This window comes from Phalacrocorax aristotelis, chromosome 21, assembly GCF_949628215.1.
Source record: "Phalacrocorax aristotelis chromosome 21, bGulAri2.1, whole genome shotgun sequence".
Classification (NCBI taxonomy): Eukaryota; Metazoa; Chordata; class Aves; order Suliformes; family Phalacrocoracidae; genus Phalacrocorax; species Phalacrocorax aristotelis.
Genome location: NC_134296.1, coordinates 4,583,468 through 4,606,109, shown reverse-complemented (window position 1 = coordinate 4,606,109; position 22,642 = coordinate 4,583,468). Strand labels below are relative to the sequence as shown.

Here is a 22,642-nt window from a genome sequence, read left to right as displayed (position 1 = left end):
AGCGCTCTCGTTACTGCGGCTCGCGGGGAGAACAGCCCTGCCAGCTCCAACCTCCCTAATTAGCACCACAAGTGAGGCCAGGCTGGGGAAAGCCAGCACCTCCCTCCCTCCTTGCCAAGGATGCAAGGGGTTTGGAGCAGAGCCGCAGCCAGAGCCTGTGGAAAAGCTCCCACTGACCCTGTGAGCACCGGATGGGGCCCCGGTCCTGTCCGAGCCGGGGTGGGCAGCAATGTGCATCCCCACCCCAGGTCCCCGCTCCAGGGCTCAGCCCGGGCAGCTGTGCCAGAGTGAGGGCTAAAAGCCCCGATCTGCCACCCTGAGTCCTCCCTGCCATGCATGGGGTGGAGAAAGGCTGCCTGTACCATCCTCTTCCCCTCCATGCACTTGCACTGTGCCGGGCTCCGACTGCCTTTAGCTCACCACTAAAAATAGGTTTCACAGCTGAGCGGCAGCGCTGGAGGGCAGGCAGCCCAGATCCCAAACCAGCCTGTGTCGCCGTGACCAACTGACCCATTTGGCCTCGATTTTTAAGTATTTTTCCCTCCTCGTTCAACTTCAGCCCAGGCAGCAGCCTTGCCGGGACGGCTGAGCCCACCCCTGCGAGGGGCAGCGAGATGCTGGTGTGGGGGCCGCGGTCCCTTGTGCACGGCACAGCACGGCACAGCAGGGTTGGTGGTCCCACAGCAGGGCTGGCTGCCCAAAACCAGAGGGCTGCCAGCTCCCACAGCCTCACGCCAACCCTGGGCAGCCTCTGCCCACCCCAGCCCCGCAGCCGGGAATTTGTGTCATTTATTCTCTCCTTTAGGGAAGTCATCCCCTGGGACAAACAGAAGCAGCTCATGGCTGGCGGGGTCCCACTGCAGAGCCCCGCGAGAAGCAGGGGACGGCGGTGCAATGGGGTCAGGGTTTGTCCCATGGCTGCAGGAGCAGGGCAGGGAGCCAGCACCGGGCTGCAGGACACCAGGACCTTGACCTGTTCCCTGAAGTGAAGGACAGTGAATACTCTTGCATTTCCCTTCCCGGCACAAGAACCAAAGCTGGAGCACCCTGGGCTTGTCACTGAGCCGTCCCACGTCCCCAGGGCCAAAGGAGCCCTGCAGGCTCTGCACCAGCCCCCCACTCTGTGCCTGCAGAGCAGGAAGGTGGGTGCAGCTGCAGGGATGGGGGGATGTGGTGCAGCTGCGAGCAGCTCTCCCCTGGGAGTGCCCTGAGGAGCACATGATGCAGCAGCCGTCGCTCAGAAATGAAGAAAGACCTTTATTTACAGTAACAAACGAAAGGGACAAAAAAATAAAACACCATGACACTTCCCTCCCCTTCTCCCCAGCCCTTCAACAGGGCATTTTCCACCCCCACCCAGCCACAAACCCTGTCCCCTGGGTGGTGGGATGGGGCCAACAACCGCTGGGGGTCATTTGGCACCACCCAAACCACCTTGCCCCATTGCCCCCCCGGGATGCACGCAGGGTCGGTAACAGCTTGGCGCAGCTCCGGGCTCTCCCCAGCCAGGATGGCTGCCTTGGCCCCCGGCTGCAACCCCGCTGCGGGCACCAGTGAAGGAAAAGCTTCTTCCCAGCCAGCACGGCAGGGAGGGAAGCGGGCTGTGTGTATTGCACTTGGCTGCCGATCTCAGCACTGAGGAGGAGCAGGGGCTGGCAGGATGCGTCCCACAGCACGGGACCCCGCAGCCTGGCTAAAGGCTTCGGCATCTCCTGGTGCCCGGTGGGCTCCCAGCAGGGAGCAAGGCTCTGTCCTGTGCCTTGCTCTCTTGGAGGCGTCCTGGGGCGGGATGATGCTCTGTGCCACCCCCGTGTATACCAGAGCACTGTCTTGGGGCAGCCTTGGTGGTCACAGTGGCCCTCCCCAACGCAGGGACCCCGGGGTGGCACCTGCGGGTCACGGGGTGGGCGCTCCTGCTCTCGGCTCAGGTGGCAGGAGGCTCCCGCGATCCTTGGCAAACCGGCCCGGCACGGGGAAGAGGTAGAGCATGACGGGATGCCAGCTGTCCCCCGGGTACCCTGTGGCCCTACAGATTCACCCTTCCCCAGGCAGGATCCGAGCCTGGCTCACTGGCCCCAAGGATGACATTTGCAATGGGGGGCCAATCCTTCACTGGGCTCTGTCTTTCGGCATTTCACAGCTGGGTGTCCCCACTGCCGGCTCAGGGACAGTCTGGACCCTTGGCCGCTGCAGGAGGGGCTGAGGGGGACCCACTCCTGGTCCCCCCTGCCGAATGCAGCCCCTCAGGAGGAAAAGCAGAGCCCGCAGCACTCCATGCAGATCTCCAGGCAGTCAGCCGACTCGCAGCAGGCGTCGATGATGCCGCAGTCCATGTCGCAGGGCAGGTCGCAGTCCGCGCACTCGCCCGAGTTGCAGCAGCAGCAGCAGATGCAGGAGTCCTCGGATGTGCAGGAGCCGCAGGTGGCACAGTCCAGCACGATGTTGCAGAGGGTCAGGAACTCGCAGAAGAGGCAGGAGAGGATGCAGTGGACGCAGCAATCTGCGGAGGTACGGCCACAGAGTGGGTGTTGGGGGGACGCCAGCACCCATGGCTAGGCTGGGTGAGGCAGTGCCCGACGGATGGATGCTCTGCCCCAAAAGGGTGGAAATCCTCCCTTAGGAAATGAATGGAAAGGACGGGAAGAGGGGCTTGGGAGCCAGGTATGGCTCCAGGGGCCTCCCTCAATGCCCAGGGACTGACCCTGCTGCTTGTGACATGCCCAGACTGCAAGAAAGACCAGTTTTGGAGGACACGAGATGACCCCGCTCAGCACCCACCCTGCAGAAGGCTCCCAGGAGGGGAGCTTGGCTGGTGCCCAGATCCAGAGGTCCCAGTGGGCTGGAAGGGTGCTACAGGAGAGACCCCAAGGGATGCAGGGTTGGAGAAGAGTGGCTGGAAAGGGACCCCACCCCAGGGAGAGCCGGTACCTTCTTGTGCCTCAATAGGGATGTGGGAAGAGGCTGACTTGGAGCTGCCCTTGCTCTTCTTGCTGCTCTGGCTGTTGATGGAGTGGTGCGACTGCAGCTTTCGGTGGGGCTTCTGCGTGCTGGGGAGGGGGCGGAAGACCCCGTTTACCGTCTCCCCATTGGCACCGCCTGGATCCGGCCCCCGCCCAGCGCCGTTCTGCAGCAGGTGGGTGCAGGGGCTGGGGGGCTGCGGGGCTCCTCGCACCTGGGGCTGGCCTGGGAGGAGAGCAGCACGTTACCTCGCCGGCCCCCAAACCCCGCTGCAGCGCTCCACCGGGGGAGAAACTCGTGCCTGATCCCCTGCCATCACACGGGAACCTCATCCTCACCTGGACATAGGGCGGCCTCATGAGTGGGATGAAGCGATGCTAACAGATGGTCCAAGCGGATGGAGATGGAAAAGGAGAGGCAGAAGATATGGCTGGAGGGAAGGAGACAGGCTCCAGAAAGAGGAAGGGATGAAAAAAGAGCAAGAAATAAAGACTTGTCATGAAAGATGTGCTGCAACTGCCAAAACGCAGCAGATGACGTGGAGGAGGAGGTCCCCCGGGGTCCCAGCACTGCCACCACAGGCAGGGGACAAAGCCACCGAGGCTGACTGGAGTGGGTGCAGAGACATGGCAAGGCGTGCTCGCCTTGTGCCGAGTGGGGAAAGGAAGAGCCTGTGGCTGCTTCCAGCTGAGAACCACCATTCCATGAGCGGCTGCCCCATGAGCCCAGGGCACAGCATTGCCGGACAGAGCTCCAGGCTGTCCCCATCACCCTCCATAAAGCCAGAGAAGATGAAGCGCTACCGGAAAGCCGGGCTGCTCCTCTCCCCAGGACCATGCGAATTGGCCACTTAATTAAAGGGCTCCCCAGCCTCTGGCTGAACTTTTCTGCAGCAGGAAGAAAATAAATATCTGCTCTGTCTGCGCCTCCCTCCAGCCCTCGCATGCTGCAGCCGTGAGAGAGGCCAGTGGCCCCGCGCCCTGCCGGGATGCTGCCGGAGCCAGCGGCACGGCTCAGCCCTTCGCTCCGGCCCAGCACTGCGTCCCCACGCTGCCGTCCTTCCGCAGTGGGGGAGAGGACTGGGAACCCAGCACAAGGGAGGGGGTTCGAGCATCCATCCCCGCCGCTGCAGCAACGCCAATCAAAGCCACAAATAAAATCCAGTCTGATGGTGCTTTGGCCAAACTTTGATTTTCCTCTGTCGCTGCAGTAAACAAGTGATGATTCAGGCAAGAGGCTCGAGGGCAAAGGCACCTTTGGCTGCTGGGGAACAGGAGCTGCTTTCTGTGTGGGGTGGCCATGGGGCTCGGGGAGACTGACATGGTGGAGAGGGCACAGATGGGCTCTGTCTTGCACCCACCCTCACCAGCAAAAAAAAAAAACAAACCAGAGGGAGGATAAAAAAGCTCAAGTGCATGGACCCAGCTCCCAGCTCAGCAAGACTGAGCTGGGGTCAGACCAGGGAGGGAGTTAACCGGGCGCTTGGGTGAAACATTGCATCTTCGATTTGCGCTGGGAAGGGAACTTAAAATAAGCAGAGCTGAGCAGGAAGAGCGGGCTGGAAGCTGGAGGGGTGGGAGAAGGGCAGAAAGGAGAAATGGAAAACAGGTCTTGGACAAAATGGGATGTGTCTCCCCAAAAAAAAACCCCTGGTGGGGGGGAGTTGGCTTCTCATGCACCCTTCTCCAGCGCCCATGACTGCCCGTGCCCGAGTGCATGCACCGAGCTGGCACTGAGCGGCACCGGGCCAGAGGGTGACCGCGGTGCCCTGGGGCTGCTCGGAGCCACGGTGGGCCGGGGCTGAGCCTGCAGGGACCTGCACAGCAGCCCAGCCCGGCAGTGTCCGACGGCAGCAAATACTCTGCAGCTTCGAGCACTGGGTTTCCGCAGGGGTTTGCAGCAGCACGCAACGCGCTTGCTTTGGCATTCTCCATTTCCCTGCATTCCTCAGATTAAACTGTTTGTAAATCAAAATCACGCTCCAGCTCCAGCGAGTGGCAGGGAGAGGCAGCCAGTAATCCCCCCATTTAAGTTATGAAAAATAGCTTCCATTATTTTAGGAGAGCCTTCAACTCACAGGAGCCCAAAGCCCTTCTAAAAGAGACATCTTCAACCCAAGGCTTAGGTGGAGTTGTATACAACGGTCCCTAATAACACCGGTGTCAGGACAGGAGCGGGGGGCACCAGACCCCTCCCCGACAGCCCCACCGCATCCACCCACCAGCACCAGGGTGAGAAACCAGGGCTTTGGGGGAAAGCGCCTGCCTTTGGCTCTCCAACAACCAAAAACCTGGACATTCACTTTGTGTCTCACACCCGAGATGATGCTGGCTCGGCTCAGGTTCCCCCATGGCAGCATCGGTGGACAGATGCCCAAACTCCAGTGTCCTCGCCCTCGGTGACAGCCCAGGCCATTGGCTCTGCCAAAGGTCACCTTCCCATGCGCTAACAGGGCTTGGACAAACCGGCACGTCGTGGCCACCTGAGCAGAGTCTGCTGCTCTCGCCTGAAACTCAACACCCAGAGCCCCAAACCCGGAACCCCCACTTTGGTTGCTCCCAGACTGCCAGGAGACAGACTTATTTAAGAACCATGGCAGGCTTTGACCAGCAGTGCTGAGCCTCTGGGGAGCTGATCCTGGCACCGCTGGCGAAGGGCAGGACCCTACACCTGACAGCCCCTCGCTGCCCAATCCCTCCTGACCTTCCATGTGCTGGACTGACACGGAAATGCCACCATCACCCTAACTGTGTTCCCCAGGTACCGCCAAAGGGGGGGAATTTGCCCCCCACAAGCAATGGTGACCCCCCCATAACAGCAGCAGCTGCGAGGAGCGGGCTGCAAAGCAAGGGATGCCGGCGGCGAAGCTCTGCAGGGAGCTGAACCTCATTTCCTGAGGAGGAGAGGGGAAGAAGAAGAGGGGGGGTCCCTGCACCCAGCACCCAGGCAAGCTCGAATGCAGGTGGCCACGCTCCTCGCGGCCTCGGGGCCTGTGGGGCGGCTGTCCTGGGGGGAGTGGGCTGGGGAGGGGGCTGCGCAGGGCCGCGCCATGCAGGGTGCAGCAGGCTGCAGCGTGACTCAGAGGTGCAGAATGTCTGTGGGCAGCCGGCCCAGCTCCCAGATGCTTTGCAAGGGCTCGAGCTCTCGTTGAGGAAACGTGCGCTCTCCTCTCTCCACGTACGCCATCAGGAGCGCCCGGATTTTACTGTCCCCTCCCTTTCCCACCCTGCCTGCCTGCTCTTTAAAGTCTGCAACCTCGTTCCCACCCTCCCTCTCCCCTTTGGGAAGAATCCATCCACTTTACGCCCCTTGGAAGGGAAAGCTGCTTGCTCACATCCAACAAAAGGGGAATGGCTGTGTGCGTAAGGGGCAGCCTGGGAGCAAAAACCTCGTATCCAGGCTGGGGGCCAGGGAAAGGATGGACAGCGTGACTCCAGGAGAGCCTGGCCCCCGGTCTCCCATGTCTGCCAGCTCTGCTCTCCCGCCCCTGCAATGGGAAATGGAGCAAGGGCACCCCGGCCCGCACCTCTGCTCCTATCTCACCCCAGTATTTCTCATGGCAGGGGGACCTGCAGGTCTGCAGCAGCAGAAATGGGGAGGTGCTGCTTGGCTTCACCACTGCCTCCAGCAAAAACAGATCCTTAGTGCAGACAGCCTGTCCCGTCCCCTGCTCGTTCAGGCTTTGCACCAGCCTCACCCTTGCCCTGGATAAGCCAAGGCAAGAGCTGTCCCAACGGGAGGCATCTCCCTTTGCTCCAGCGAACGGCTGTTGCACTCCCCTCCTGTGGCTGTGGCCACGGGGCCCGTTCTGCCGGGGGCTCTCCTCTTTCCCGCTGTGGCTTTGGGGGATGCTCCATACAGCAGCTGGCTCCTTCCCCCAGGGGATGGTCCCTTTTCCCACCATGGCATCCCAGCAGGACCCGAACACGACCGAGAGCTCCTCCAGCCCCCCACCCTCCCCCCCTCAGCCTCTAGCCGATCCCAAGGACGAGGGCAGCGAGAGGCATCACGGTGCTGATGGATGCCGCCCTTCACTTTCCCCGGCTCCCGGTGACTCACGCTCAGTTAAAACCTTTTGCTTTGATGTGGGAAAGAGCAGAATGAGGGAGACAGCTTCCCACCACAGCTACCCGCCTTTTTAATGAGCCCTCTTACTGTTAGACAGCAGCAGCCCAAAGCATGGGCACCTGGAGGTGTCTGGAGCTGCACGTGCTGCTGCGGTGGGAAACACTCACATGTCACAGCTTCGGGAGCACCTGCAAGCTCGGCCCGGGGGCCCTTCGTCACGACTTTTCGGGACTCGTCATCTTCCAGGGGTTTCTCCTTCTTTGGTGCTGCGGGGCTGGCAGGGGGGCGGGCAGGCGGCCGGGGCTCTGCCGACGGTGCCGCTGGCGTCTGCCTCGGTGAAGGGCGCGAAGTCTCACCCGCCTCTGCAAGAGAAACGGGGTGGGAGCTGAGCACCCCGGGGTGCACCGTGCTGCCGTCAGAGATGCCCGGCACCCAAACCCATGGCATCCTGCAGCACATCCCCAGATGCTGCAAATGGCACCGGTCAGTGCTTTGGGACCCTGATTTTGGTCATGAGCCAAATCCAGCTGCCCCTGTTGCTTCTGCAGGGCAGAGCACACAGTGGGGGGAAAGGCTGGAGCACTGTGAGGGATTTTGGGCTGCTGGGGATGGCCATCGGGGCTGCATCGTTCTGCAGCCACTCACCCAGATGCAACGCCAGCAGTTCGGCAACACCCTCCCAAAAGCCTTCCCAAGATCCCACATTCCTTCTCTAAAAAGCCAGTGGATCTGGTTACACTCAGCGGTTCAAGTTGGATTTTTCATTCCCCCTTCCCGTGAAAGGGCCACTGTCTTCCCTGCGGGAGCCAGCTGCCACCTCCCCTCACGTTCCTACTTGCTCTGGGACAGGAGCAGTCCCTGTGGGACCCCCTCAATGGGGCAAGCAAAACCCAAAATAAGAGCCGTGTTACTTCCCATGGGGATAAACGCCAATGCTACACACCCCCTTGCAGAAACCAAGCGAGGAGAAAGCATAACCACCTCCTGCCGAGCCAGCACTGTGGGCTGGCGGCCGGCTGCTCCCCCATGGCGCGGTGTCTGTGGGGTCTGCGGGGTGTCTGGGGGGGCTGCATGGTGCTCAGTGTGATGCTGTGCTCCCCTGCCCACTGCGAGCCCCCTCCTCACTGCTCCATCCCTCTCCCCAGAACCCGGAATAGCAACCGCTTGCACAACAGGGGCTGGACCGCACTTTATATAAAACTAAATTATACCTTGGGCAAAGGGAGGGAGACCAAAGACCCATAATTTCCCTGGCTATAACAAGAGGTCCTACACGCAGGCAGGCAAGGGCGGGTGGGGGGAAGAGAGACCTCGGACACTTCATTATACTCAATATAACAAGAGGTCCTACAAGCAGGAGCTGGGGAGGAAGACAGGCAGACCTCACACGTATAATTACAGGGGCTATAGCAAGAGGCTCTACAAGGGAGGCGGAGGGCCCCATCAGCACCCCGGTGTCAGCAGGAGCCTGGACATGCTGCAGAGGGGCTGCAACCAGCCTGGAGCCGTGCTTGCTCAGCTCCCAGCTCCGCTACACCCCACATGCGCATGCATCTGCCTCAGTTTCCCCACAGGACCATCCTCTCCACTCTCCCCAGATGCTGATCCAGCCTGGGACACTGGAGCTCCTGCGACAGGGGGCTTCCTGGGAAGGAAAGCTCATCCCGATGCAGTGCCCTGCTCGCAGCTCTCTGCCCTCCTGCGGGACGCTCCCGCAGGCAGGGTCATTCTGGGGCTCAACCAAGGGAAATCCAGCAGCTCCAGCTGAATTTTGCACAGCAACATTGGCTCCAAACCCCAGGCAGAGTGGAAGTATGTGAGCCCCAGAAAGGAGAAAACGCATTCCCATGCCCCTGTGAAAGTCCAGGGCAAAAGAGAGGGAAGAAGAGAACGGGCTGTCATCTACGTATCGGTGTTTGCACATAGGTGCGGTGTATAGGTGAATAATAACCATGTGTTGCTGCATCCACGTCCTCTTTCATGTCCCAACCTGGACCGGCCTGAGTCAGACCTGCAGTGTTTAGTCAGCACCTGAGCTAAAGCCTGTTAAAGCCTGACATGAAAACCCCAATGGTTGAGGAGCTCTGGACAAAGCCCTGAGTCAGGGGCACCTGGTGCAGAGCACAGAGGGTGCAGCTCCCTTGGGAAGGGATCCGAGCTGCTGGGCATCAGTGTAGCCAGGGAGCTGCTTCGGTTTCTGCTACGAGATGCCCGGAGTGTGCTCAGGGCTTAAAAATCAACAACCAAGACTTTGGGCTTGCCCAGAGCAGCCCCATCACCACCAGATCCCCAGTTCCGCTCTCAGCCCCGAGGTCAGCGCTCCCCTCCGCAGCAAGTGATTTACACTGGAAAAAAGAGCTGGAAAATCAGGTGCTGCAGCAGCAGAAGGGCTGGCAGCCACTCTGTGCATGGGGAGAGCTCCAGCTGATCCCTGCCTCTGCCACGGCTGCCCTGCGCTGCCTCCAGCACATCCCTTGTCCCCTCCATGCCCTTCCCCAAGGGGCTCAGGACAAGGATGGTCTGTTTAGACCCTGAGCTCTGCGAGAAAGCAGCGGCACTGGGCCGTATGGATGGTGAGCATGCTGGTCCACTAATTGTTGAGACAAAGGTCGTTTTTGCCATGTCCACTTCACCCATATAATTACCCTGCACAACAAGAGGTCTCACACACAACCACAGCGATGCAGGGAGGAAGATGGCAATTACGTTATCTCCTACTGGAACAAGCTGGCCAGAAGAGAGACAAAAATAGACAGGGAAGAAATTTGGGTAAGCTGGTCCTTCCCTGCCTTATACAGCCTTGCTTCCCTGTTGTTGCATCTCCATGGGGAGCATACGGATGGCACTGACCCCCCAAGTACATGGCACCTCCTGGGAGTGAGATGGAGAAGGGCTGTGTCTGCCCTCGTGGTCGCAGCCTGACCCTGGGGCTGGGCTGGGAGCTGCCGGACATGTGTGGGCTCAGCACAGACCCTGCAGGCTCCTGCCCCACAGCTCCCTCCCTGCGCCGCTGGTTTGCTGGGTCTGGGCACTTCCCAGGCACCTTCCGACCCGCAGGCAAATGCAGTGGGAATGCACAGGGAAATGCTCGTGCGCTGGGCATGCACGAGCACAGCAGCTCCCAAAAAAGCCTGGCAAAATGCACCCAAGGAAGAGGCATCATCCATCCCTGATGGCACAGGGAGAGATGGACAGACAGACCGCCAGCACCAGCACAGCTGCTGGGGCACAGACTCGTCCCACAGCTGCCCAGCTCCCCCTCCTCCTTTAAATGCCCCCCTCTGGCCCCTGCTCTCAGGGGTGCTCACGCTGCTCTGCTTGGCACTGCCAGGCACCTCTTACAGAGCAGGACGGGCACACGCACACGACGTGCGGCTCCACGGGGGTCCCGCGCAGAGAATCCCTCGCCCGCTTGGCTGCGTGCCCTCATCGCTCCTCTAAACACTCGCTTTGGGGCACAAAGCCCCCATAAAGGGGATCAGCAGACAGGGTAAGCAGGAAGAGGCACAGTAGAACCAGCTCCATCCCCCCATCGCTGGGGTATGGCAGGGGGGTCCCCCAGCAAGGTGAGGCACCCCTGGGGTCCCCTCTCTCTGCTGCCACCAGGGCAAGGACTGGCTTCTTCCCTCCCCTGCTATTACCCCATTGCCAGAACAAGACCAGGCTTGACCTAAATCTGTCAGGTTTAAAACCGACCACAAGCCTGGGCAAAACACAGCCAAAGCCCTAAGGAGATCTGACCCTTGGGACGGGACATCCATCCCCTTCCCTGCCTGCACCCCCATAGCAGCTGCACCCCCAGCCCCTCCCCAGCCAGGGCTAGCGCTCATCACATGGTGGAGAAACAGCCTGGGAGGAGAGTCCAGGTCTCCACTCCCCCATTCTGCACCACCTTTTGTAAAACACAAGGGAGAAATGAAGGTAGTGTGGCACCAGGAGAGCGACTCACATGCTTTGTTTATGAGAACAGAGATAATAAGGCATTTTAAAATAATAAGCCAGTCTTCAAAAAAATCACAGCGCTGCCGGAAGGTACAATAGATTAGAAAGCTGATAGACGTGGAGTTACTTTCTTTGCCTCCTGGTTGCCAAGCCCAGGAGATGCACACGGGTCAGGTTTTCTGACTGTTCTCCCCATTCACAAAGTCCAGATCCACCCATCATAAAAGCCCCAAGACATCACTGAGCTCCAAAGTCTACAAAGCACCACAAGATTTGAGGAAAAAGAAGGGAGGAGAGGAAAGATATAAAGAAGCTGGAAAAAGCTGGTTTTAACCATGTATCTTTTAATGCTCCTACAAAGTCAAAACCTACAAAACGTCCCTCCAGGAGCAGCAGCTGTGGGAAGGACCCACTTTGCATCACCAGTGTCTGCAGGAACTTCTGGAGCAACCACCAGGCGTTGTCCTGCTTAGGGGAAAAAGCATTTGTGCTTTGGGTGGGAGGCGTGCTTAATTCCCGATGAGCTTGCAGGACTGAGCTAATCCATCCCCAAAAAGCTGGACAAACAAAAGCCAACAGCAGCAATGGCAGCAGCTGGTGAGAGTGCTCGGCCGCACCAAGCCGCGCCGGGGCCGAGCTCCTCCGGCAGCACAAACAAGAGCCACACCACAACAGCACGGCCAGAGCATCTCACGGCTCACAGGGACCTGTGGGTTTCCTTCTCTGCAGCCGGTTGTGGTGCCCAGACCCCCAGCTGGGAAGGCACGGAGGATGTGGGATGTGGCAAAGCTGGAGCCATGCCCTTGGGTCAAACCCACCCAGGTTGTCCCATGGCTCCTGCTCAGCTTTCCTGAGCTGTAGCTTCCTGCAACATATGGTCTGCCTGGCTGCTTGGGATATTTATCTGCCCCTCTTTTTTCCAAGTGCCTTTGGCTCAAGAGGAAGAAATCCGGTGGCAGGAGATGGATGGACGCCTCACCGGTGCAGCGTGTGCCCGTCACTGCTGCCCCACGCATGGCTCCATGCCAGCGACGGGCAGGATGGGGAGAAAAAAATGCCTCCAAGACACAGCAGCTAAAGACAGGCTTGGACTGGTGAGCTCAGAAGCAAGTCCTGCCTCTTTAGCAGGCAGCGTGTTTGAATTAGGTGGTGTCAACCTGTTACATAAAAGGAAGGAGAAGGGTCTCAACACGTCTGGATCCACATCTGAGCTCTTCGGGACCTGAAGAGCATCCAAATGTAACGCTGTGGGTCATGACTCCTGCTGACGTGGAGATCCTCAGGAGAGTCTCCCGTCCCCCCTCCCCTCTCCCTTTAATCCCTCAGGAATGGCTGGTCAGGGACGAGATAATGTTGGATGGAGACACAAACAGAGACAGCCTCACAAGGCACTTGCCATTAACAACACGCTACCTTGCAGCAATATTTAGTTTGGGAGCTTTCTAATCTGTTTTATGCAGATAAAATGAGCGTGTAATCTCTCTTGGTTTTTCCCGTACACGCCGCCTGGCCCAATCAGGTGCCTGTCTGACCTATTCAAGGGATATTTTAGAGCTTGATTAAGTGGTTTCAAGTGCAGAAGAGACGGCACTGAAGCAAATCCTTCCAATCCCACGAGCCAGGCTGGAGGAGAGGAAAGCAAAATTCTGGTTTGAAAGTTTGCTCAACTGGGAAAAATCCAAATGGCTTATTTACATTCAGTCTGAAATTAATGCACTAAAGCATTTTCAGATTCTATGATATTCAGGGAAAGGAAAGAGAGGGTGGGAGGGGAAAGCTCCTGAGCACACCCGGGACACATCCAGCAGAGCTTTGCTTCCCTCCCGGAAAGCGTTTGCCCCTGTGTCTCGCTGCTCACCTGTGCAATGCTTTGGATAAACACTTCAGTTCTGGGACAATGAGGAATCCGGTCAAAAAAATATTGGTTTCTATGAAAAGTTACTTCCTAAATGCAAAAAAGCAAAACAAAGCAAAAAAAACCCACAAAACCCCAAATAGCTTGCCAGCCTGGGAGTTGTTATTATTTGTTATTTATAGCCATTGGGTGGGTAGGAAGAGAGGAATTTCGGGCCGGCCAGACAGGCCAGGACCAGCGTCTGTTCAGTCCGTCCGCGTTCGGCGCTCGACCTTGCCTGAAAGCTTTGCCGGCGACAAAGCCCCGACTCCAGGTTTGGGGCACAGACCTCCTGCCAAGGTGACCCTACAAATCCCACCACCCAAAGGTCCTCGCTGACCCAAGCAGCTCCTGCAAAGGAGGAACAAACCAACCCTCATAGAAGAATTGCTCCTACCTGAGAGCAAGGTGGCGGGGATAACCCTCGAGAAGGGGTTCCGGGGAACGTAAGGGATAAAATCACTGCAAGAAGCACGCACCTCTGTCATTGCAGCAATGGTGAGGAACCATTCCTTATGCAGTAAGAATATATTTAACATATACATATTAAGACAGTATTCAGGACTGCAGCTGCAGGTGCAAGGAAAGAAGCAATATCTACCTAAACTGGAGACAAGGGACAACGCAACTTGCCCCAGGACACAAGCCAGACCCAGCAGGACCAGGTTTCTGCCTCCAGCTGCCAGGCCAGCCCATCTCCCAGCATCAGGGCTGGGCTCTGCCCAAACCAAAGAGCAACATGTAACATCCTAAATGCACTGCGGGGCCAAGGAGTGGAGAAAAATGATGGGGAAAAACAAAGGGTCAAAGACCCAACCTGGGGTTGAGTTGACTTTCATTGACTTCGAGGAGGACCGTGCTCAACCGAGGAGGAGCCTCGGAGGACCGAGGCGCTCCCCGGCATGGGCTAATCGCCCACGCTGGCCCCAAGGATGTAAAACCCCCATGCCATGGGAGCCTGGCATGCAGGAAGGATGCAGGAGGAGATCCAGCGACATCCCAGGTGTCTTTAAGGACAAGCGATTATCCCTGAAGCCTGGAAAGCGGCTAACGTGATGCCTATCAGATCCAAGGAGATTCTGGGAATTACAGAGCAAGGAGCCACATGGCTGTGCTGGGGAAAATTATGGAGAGTCTAATTAAGGACCATGCCAGTACAGTAATTGCATAACCTTACGGGGTCAAACCAGCACAGGTTCTGCCAGGGAAAATTTGTGTCTTTCTAACCTGCTAAGAGTCCTTAAAAAAAGTTAATTGAAGAGCAGATAAATGTGAGCTGGTGGACATCATTATTAACAAGAATAATAATTTGCACTTATACAGCACCTTTCATCCTGAGATCTACCCAGCGTACAGTTTTAAGCCAGTGTCCATCATATGTTACCCGATCTCCATGTATTTTACATTAGCATAGTTGCAGCTCTAAGCTCCTGTGAAACAGAACCTTATCACTGCTCGGCCTGGCGGGGAAACTGAGGCACGTAAAAGGGGTTTGCCCAAAGCAACATCCGATGGCGATGGAGCCCAAAACTTTGCAGTTCTGCTGCTCAACCTCCCGCTGGCAGGGACACTCGCTAGGCTGGGGTTTCTCCCAAGCACAGACCCCCAAAGCAGCTTCGGAGGAGCTGCAGCACACCCTGATCGGTGCCAGGGCAAGGTGAAAACAAGCTCTTCTGCAAAGGTCAGGGCACAGCTTGCGGGGCAGCAGCATGCCTGCTCGCTGAAGGAAGGCGGCGAGGCCGGCCAACGATGAAGCCATTTGGGTGGAGCGAGTAATTGCTCCTGGAGTCAGCGAGTCGACCCACTTCCTCGCGATGCAAAGGCAGAGCCGCTGCGGGGAACACGCCGCGCCGGCAGCCCAGCCCTGGCACCGAAAGCAGCCGAACCGGGTGAGCACCATCCTGCCCCCGGGCACGGCCGCCGGCACCAGGGAAGGAGGCGGCACCGGGAGCCTCCTGTGCACCCATGGGGAGCACCCCAAAAGAGGATGGGACTGGGATGGAAGTGCTTCCCGAAGCTACTGCCTGCTCCCTGATCTGTCCTGTCACAGAGCCAGGGATGCACCAGTGGAAAGACAGCGGGATGCACTAGAGCTGAGGGGGAACCTTCCCTCGCTGCCCAAGTCAAATATCAAGTTCAACAAGCTGCCAAAGCCCGCCTGAAGATCAAACGGAGATGGGCGAAAGCGTGCATGCGTGAGTTTGCAGTGGGCAAAGCCTGAAGATTGGGATTTGGGGGAAAAAAAAATCCCAGTTACCCCATGCCTGCTGCAATGCAATAGCTCATTGCCACAGGTACAACCTGAGTGCAGCACCCAGTGCGATCCGGGAAGGGGCGGCCGGCGCCGGGAAGGACCAACGTGGCTCCATCCCACGCCAAACCCTGCAGCCCCGGGAGGCTGCCGGTGCCCGTCCCACCCGAGGCTGCACAGGGCACTGCCCGAGCGAGGCGGAGCTCTGTGAAAAATCAGACGAGCTACAGAAAACGCCCAGAGGACAGCTTGGGTTTCTGCAGCTAATAGAGTCAAGCAGGCGCTTTCCAAGGAAATTCAATAAGGAGCTGGAGCAGGACCGGGATGCTGGGGTGGCAAGCGGCACAGCCCCAGAGGGTCTGCTTTGTTTTGCTCAAAACCAGAAACATTTGAAAAAAGCCAGAAATCTGCCTTTTTTTGGTTTTTTTGAGTTTTATTGTTGTTGTTCAAAGAAAAGAAAAAAATGAAGCATTGTCATGAGCAGATGAGAAACTTTGAAAGCAAACCAGAAATGAATCTTTTGGTACAAAAAGTCTTTATCTGGGGTAAAAAAAAAAAAAATTTGTTTATTTTAGGGCACTTTTTTTTGGCTCCTTTGTACATACAGGATGTCTGTGTGCAAATCTGCAAGTACTTTCATTAAAATCAGTGCTAAGGCAAGCAAAAACCCATTTACTGTGACCTTGCAGGGGGTTGCCCTTGTTTGTCTCCCCTGCCAGGGCAGGGCAGAGTCCCAGTAACAGGTACTGGAGTGATGGTGGCACTGATGGTGGCTTCCCCTGCTCGGAGCACGGGTCGCAGCACCCTCGTGCAGGCGGCCAGACCCGGGTATTTTGGGCGAGCGGGGCAGAGCCGCTCACAGCTCTGAAGGCTGCATTGTTGGGGCTGCAGCACACAACGGCTTTCCGCCTCCTGTTACACCTCGGGGCAAACTCCTTGGGAACAGGCAGAAAGAATTAAAGGGAAAAAAGTGCGTGTGAGTGAGTGTCCCGTTGTCCCTGCCCGGCTCCAAGCAAAGAGCCGTTGAGCTGCCGGCGCCTGCGACCAAGCCGGGACACAGACACGGAGGGGGGACGCGGTGGTGGCCCCACGCAGCAGAGGTCCTGCTGGGAACGGAAGGAAGGGAGGTGGGAGTGAGCAAAGTCAAACCCGAGGGAAAGGGTTTTTTTCTTCTGGAGATGGATTTGCCTCCAGCACCTTTATATGAGTTTGCTTCCCATTACAAAAGCCCCTCTCCCGCTGGCCCTGTTCCCCCTCCTCTTCTTCCCCGTGAAGGGAAGGAAGGACAAAAATAATCTCATCAGCCAACAAACTTTCTGGTTTTCTCCTGTTTTCTGTTAATTCCTAAAAAAAAAAAATTACACCCCACGTACTCCACACAGGCAGACAATTGCCTCTTCTCGCTGAGGCTCCTCTGCAAACTACCTGTGGCTATTTCGAGGGTTTGGTTTGCACCGTGCCAGTCCCTTCCCAGGGCAGGAGGAGGCTGCAATGGCGCCGGGCCCATCGCCAGAGATGCCAAGGAACAAACTGCGGGAAACGGGCTTCGTCTCAGGCTGGGAAATAGGACCAAGCATGGCAATGCCAACCCAACCCTGCCCACGACGCACTAACTTGGGCCAAACCACTCCGGCACCTCAGTTTCCCCATTTATTTCACAAGCTCGGCGTTACCAAGTTATCTGGTCTAATTTGCAAAGCATCGGAAAGGGAGTAGAGTAAAAATTCCCAGGCTCCGTGGTGCGTGACAGAGCCCCTGGACTCTGCCCAAGCGATAATGGCTCCACACCGAAACGTCACGAGGCCAAACAAGCACGAAAGACAAACCAGACCCTGTCCATTCATTGCTCACCAAAAAAACAAAAAGAAAGAAAGAAAGAAGTGATGCAAGCAAGAATTCAAAGCTCAAGACGTGCAACCGGAAAGCTGCTCTCTGAGCCAGGACAGGGATATTCTCTTGGCATGAAATTTGGCCCCTGGAGCCTGGGCAGATGGAAATCGAGGGTGTCCTGGAGACCCCCTTGGCCCCTTCAGCTTTACAGACTGTGAAAGGGGGTCTAAAGGAGGCAAATTTGGTCCACTCTGCTCGGGTTCGCCTATCCCAGGTCCACGCTCCCTTCTGGGAGCAGCTGGGGAAGAGGAAGGTGGGTTAGGGGCTGTTTTGGGATGGAGGTGACACCCCTCCACCATGGGCACGCCACAGCGGGCACTCACCGATGCTCCGGGGGTCCCAGACATTGCACACCTGGGCCTGGTCCCACCACTCCTGCTCAGGACACCAGTACAACTGGGAGGCTGAACCATGCTCTACCTACACACCGCTCCTGTGTGGCCAGCGGCTGGGAACGCAAAAAAGCTGCAAGGCCATTTTTTCTGATGCATTTAACTTACTCCTAAACTATTTTTTAAAAATAACCCACACTGGATCTTACAGTACCTAGTGCACGGTGTTCCTCCTAACCCCGGCTGGTAGCAAGTTCTCCTGTAAAAGCTTTTTTGCACTAAGTCTGTGCATTAACAGTCACCGTTTCCCACCTGGAGAGGAAAGCAAATGGAAGGAAATCCACAGAAATAAGCCCTGCACAGCCCCGGCAGCTGCGTCGGCCCCGGGACACGGCTGCAGCGCAAAGCAGCAGAAGAGTTCAGCCGGGAAGCGGAGCCTGAAGCATCCAGCTGGAAAAGCAGGGGGGAAGAGAACAAGAGGATGTATTCTCCCAAACTTGGGCCCAGCCACGCTCCGGGCCAAAGCCAACATGGGGAGAGATCCAGCTGTGCTAAGCTCGGTTTTTGTGTATCACCGTGCCCGGTGCTCCCACGGCACAGCTCCTGCCTGCTCAGCCTGCTGCCCGGCAGCCGCTTTCGGAGCACACAGGGAGCTGGTCCCGGGGTGGATTTGGCCCCTTTTGTGTCTGATCTGACAGCGTATGCATCGGGGTGTTTCACCTCTCGCTGTCAGCTTCCTGCTCCAGCATTTTTTTCCTCTCGCATCAGGACTTTTAATGCGGTTTCCACACGTGAACCTTGGGGACCGACCACCGCAGGACACGGGCGCAGGTCCTGGCACCCCGGGCAAAGCCCCCACACCACCTGGACAACTCGAGAGGCTCAGCTTTGCCCCATGGAAAAAGGGAGGATCCCCAAAACTTTTCCAATCCCTTTCTCCATGGCCTGATCTTGCCTTCCTACATCCCACCCAAGAACCCCAGGGAGTTGCTGCGGGGTGGGGAAGGGGCCCCACCACCCCCAGCCCGGACCCCCGGGCTGCAGAACAGCCCCCAGCCCCTCACACCCGCCCTTCGGGGGTGGTTTTAACCTCTCCAGCGCCACGGCTGCCTTTGTGCACTTGGCCGAGTTACAGAAACTGCTGCAAGCGTTGTGCTGCGAAGTCCCCCCCCGGCTCGCCGGCCCCAGCTGCGCTCGCACAGAGCCGGGCACACGCACACCCGCACTGCCGGGGGTACCAGCACCCCCCCCCCGCTGGACACGGCCATGTACACGCACACTCGGGCCTCCCTGGACACCCCCCCAGCCGCGCACACACACGCACAGAGCCACGCACACACCCGCCGAGCACACCCAGAGCCACGCACCACCCCCCCCGCCCCAGGCATCCACCCCCCAGCCACGCACTCCACCATACACCCCCCAACTGTCCGCACACCCCCTCCAGCCACGCACCCCTCTGCTGCCCATCCACAGCCCCCCGGGCATGCACACACACTCCACTACCCCCACCCCCACCCCCACCCCCTCCATGCACACCCACCGTCTCCAGCAATGCACCCACACACACCCCCCGCGGGGCACCCCCCAGCCGTGCACCCACAACCCCCCCAGCCCCCCAGCCGTGCAGCCCCCCCAAAGCCGTGCACCCCCCCCTCCCCCAGCCATACAGCTCCCCTCCCCCAGCCATGGACCCCCACTCTCCCAGCCATGCAGCCCCTCCGCGGGCTGTGCACCCCCACCCTCCCAGCCATGTAGCCCCCGTCCCCAGCCGTGCACCCCCACCCCCCCAAGACACGCAGCCCCCCCCCCGGCTGTGCACCCCCACGCCCCCCAGCCACGCAGCCCCCCGTACCTGGCGGCGGCACCGGCTCTGCTCGGCGGGGCTCCGGGCGGCTCGGCCGGTGGCTGCTGGCCTGGGACATCGGAGAGGGGCGCGGCGGCTGCGGCGGGGAGAGAGGGCTCACTGCGGGCCGGGGCCGGCCCCGCCGCCCCGGGGGCCGCGCTCACCTGGGGCCCCGCCGGCCGCCCCCGCCCCGCATCCCCCGGCCCCGCCGCTCCCGGCCCCGCCGCTCCGGCGACCTATAACGAGCCGGTCGAGGGCGCGGGGTTGGGTTTGGGTTCCCCCCTCCCCTCCCTTCCCCTCCCTACACCGCCACCCAAATCCTTAAAAAATAATAATCATAAAAAAGAAAAAAAAAAAAAGCCTGCGAGAACAAACAAACAACCACCCGCGTCCGCCGCGCTCCGCGGCGCAGGAGGGGGAGGAAAAGTTTCTTTTGGGGGATGGAGCAGAGCCGGGGAGGGGAGAGGCGCAGGGCAGGCAGAGGTTGCTTGGCTCCCAGGGCCAGCCTCGAAATTGGGATTTCTCAGCTTTGCTGCGCTGTCGGCTCAGTGTTGGGTTTTTCCCCTCGAAAACTGTGTGTGTGTGTGGGTTTGGTTGCTCCGGGAAACTCCCACCACCCTGCGGCAAAGCCGTGCTCGGGACCCTCGGTTGGGTGCTTCAGCCTGTCCGCCCTGCACCCAGGCGGGCAAGCCAAGAGGGTGCTTTTATTCCTGACTCTGCCAGCATGTGCTCTGCCTCCCTCACCCCTCCCTGCCTCAGTTTCCCCAACTGATAAATGAGGTTCGGCCCCTTGGGGTGATGCCTGGAGGTGCTGGGATCGGAGGTGGCAGCATCGCTGCCATCATCAGCCCCAAGAGCAACGGCGTGAAACTGAGGTTTCAAGCAGTAGCAGCACTTCCCAAGTGGGCCAAGCCAGGGTTCGCTGTGTTTGCTCCGGCGCTGTGTCCCTGCAGGGTCCCCACGAGGATTCATCCTCGTGCAAAGCGTCATGCAGGACCCAGTGGGACACTTTCAAAGTTGTTTTTTTAATAACACTGCTGTTTTTTGCTGCGTTTAAAAAACCCAGCATTGCAAAGCGTACAAAAAGAGCCTGCAATCGCTCCGGGCTCGGCTGGAGCCACGCTGCCAGCAGCGTTACCCTGGAGCTGAACCAGCCCGAAGCACGGGGGGCTGCCCTCCCTGCCCTCCCCTGCGGCGCAGGGCTGGGGGGTCACGGCGAGCCAGCGCTTCCCTCGGTCACCGCTTCCCAGACACGCCGGGGGTCTGGGTGACAGCTTGATTTTGCAATCCAGAGCTATGGCTCCAGGTTCCCAGAGCAGGGCTGAACCCAGGGGACAGCCGCGGGTGACTCTCCATGTCCTGCTTCTTTCCTGCCTGGTGATGCCATAACCCTGCTGCCACCAGGGCCGTCTCATATGCTGTGGTCAGCATTTAGTGTGGCGAGGGATGAGGGGAAGGCACTGAGACGTCACCACCACAGCCACATGCAAAGGGAATGGTTTGGGAGGGGAAAATGAGGCAGCCTGGGGCGCAAAGCAGGACCAGAGAGACCCAACGTGCTCAGGATCTTTCTGAAAGCTCCAGCCTAAAGCCAGGGAGATGGAGAGGGTCATGCAAGACCTCAAGAATTAGTCTGTTTTAAAGCAAAATTATCACTACAGTTTGTGCCTTTTAAATAATCCTCCCAGGAGGCGCATTTCTGCCTGCACCCTACAGCAGCCCTAAAATCCTGGAGTTGCATCCCCCCTGAGAGCCAGCCAGCACCATCCTGCCCAACCTGCTATGCCAGGCGCTGCACATCACAGTCCCTGCTTGGCAGGTCAGGAAAATAGAGACGGTGACACGGACAGAGCCCTGAGTGCTCCCTGCCCGGGCAGCGGTGGGTGCATGGGGAGCAGCATGGGGTGCAGCACCCTGCAGGGCCATGCACCCTCCTTCCCGGCCGCAGCACTCCTGCCACTGAGAGTCATTCTCTGTGCATCGTTGTTACTGAGGGTGAAGCGTCGATTGACACCGTGACACCCCGTCCCCGGGGGGGGCCATACCGGCGCGGGTCACCGCGCCAGGAGCCAGTGGCTGGACCATTTCCTTCACCTGACACAGCTCCACTGGCCGCAGCCCCGGCAGGACCCAGCCAGCTTTCCACAAGTGTTCATTAAAGCAGCGTCCAAGCATGGAGCCGGCCGTGCTGGTGACGGCGAGCGGGGCCGGGGGGTGTGCTGGCATCGCCGGCCTCTGAGGCAGTGTCTGTGAATCACACCGGGAACACGCCAGTCCCACGAGCTGCCGCCGCACATTCCTCCCTGTTTACCTGCTCAGACACCCGTGAGCCCAGCCCTGCCAAAGCAGACGCTCCCTCGCTCTTCCCGGACAGCCCTGATGGACATGGCCCCACCGGGCAAAGGTGCTTGATGCAAGAAGGACCCAGCAGCCCTGCGCTTGCCTTGAGCCTGGGGAAGGAGGAGGGTGGCTGCCCGGGTGGGTGATGCTCTGCCTGGGGGAGGACGGAGCCAGGAACTCGGGTGCCACGTGCTTGGCTGCACAGCCAGGTGGGGATTAGCAGCACTTTTCCTCTGTGCTGACAGCTTGGCCTGATAACCCACAAAAAATAATTAAAGAGTACTTGGGAAGCTGAGTCACAACTTCAGTGGCCCAGGGTCTCCCCTCTGTGCAGCCCTTGGCTTTAGAGGGGGAAAGGAGCTCCCCATGGGGGCTGCATGGGCGCCCGGGCTGGCACACACGCAATGCCACGCAGGAAAGTGCTTTGCAGGGTTTTTGGGGCCGGAGAGCAGCAAGGCTTTACCCGCAGCAGCACCGGGGCCGTGGTGCTGCCTGCCCCATGGGTCATCCCGCACCCCGAGCAGGGTCACCCCCGGCCTCAGAGGTGCAGCACCGCTCCCTCTCCAAATGAAAGGGATTACGCTGAAGCCAAAGGCAGGATCCAACCTTGCAGAACAAGTCTGCGCCCTCCTTTCTTTCACCACCCCCATCCCTTTGCTGTAAGGCAAAATGCTGCCCTCGTACCTGCTCTTGGTGCCCCAGGGCTCAGCCCCCTCCCTGCCAGCCTGGGCAGGATACATCCCATCTTGGCACAGCACGATGATGGCTGACAGCGGGCCTGCTTTCTGCTGCCTTAACCCCGAGTTTAGCTCTCCTCCGCCGTCCCCCCACCTCCTCGCTGCCTCCTCCCATTGGGGTTTCTCTCCTGCCGCATCCCACGTTCATTCAGAAGCAGGAGGCGAAAATTTGGCAAGCGCAAACCGAGGGCAGCCGGGGCCCAGCCTTCCTCGACCTCTCCTCAGTGCGTTGCGTCGCAGGGATGGTTCAAGCACGTCACCGGCAGCGTCCGGCGGGACAAGCGGCTCAGCCGGCCCTGCTGCCGCTCCCCCACGAAGGGCCCTGGAAGAAAATGTGCCACTGCTTTGCATCACTGTTGCCCAACAGTGATGAGCCAGCCTCCA

The 22,642-nt window shown here is 59.0% G+C and overlaps 1 protein-coding gene across 2 annotated transcripts; it reads right to left on the bottom strand.

The window, feature by feature from the left end:
• Positions 1-1,237: 1,237 nt before the first annotated feature.
• Positions 1,238-19,710, bottom strand: MDFI (MyoD family inhibitor). Of its 2 annotated transcripts, none has more exons than XM_075115560.1 (5): positions 19,564-19,710; positions 19,191-19,278; positions 7,194-7,388; positions 2,929-3,183; positions 1,238-2,500 (listed from the first exon to the last, which is right to left on the bottom strand). In XM_075115560.1, exons 2-5 carry the CDS (start codon positions 19,258-19,260, stop codon positions 2,244-2,246), a joined length of 777 nt encoding a protein of 258 aa, XP_074971661.1. In that variant the 5' UTR covers positions 19,261-19,278; positions 19,564-19,710; the 3' UTR covers positions 1,238-2,243. The 2 variants fall into 2 exon arrangements, with proteins under 2 accessions (XP_074971661.1, XP_074971662.1); XM_075115561.1 differs by having other exon boundaries at positions 19,567-19,710.
• Positions 19,711-22,642: the final 2,932 nt, after the last annotated feature.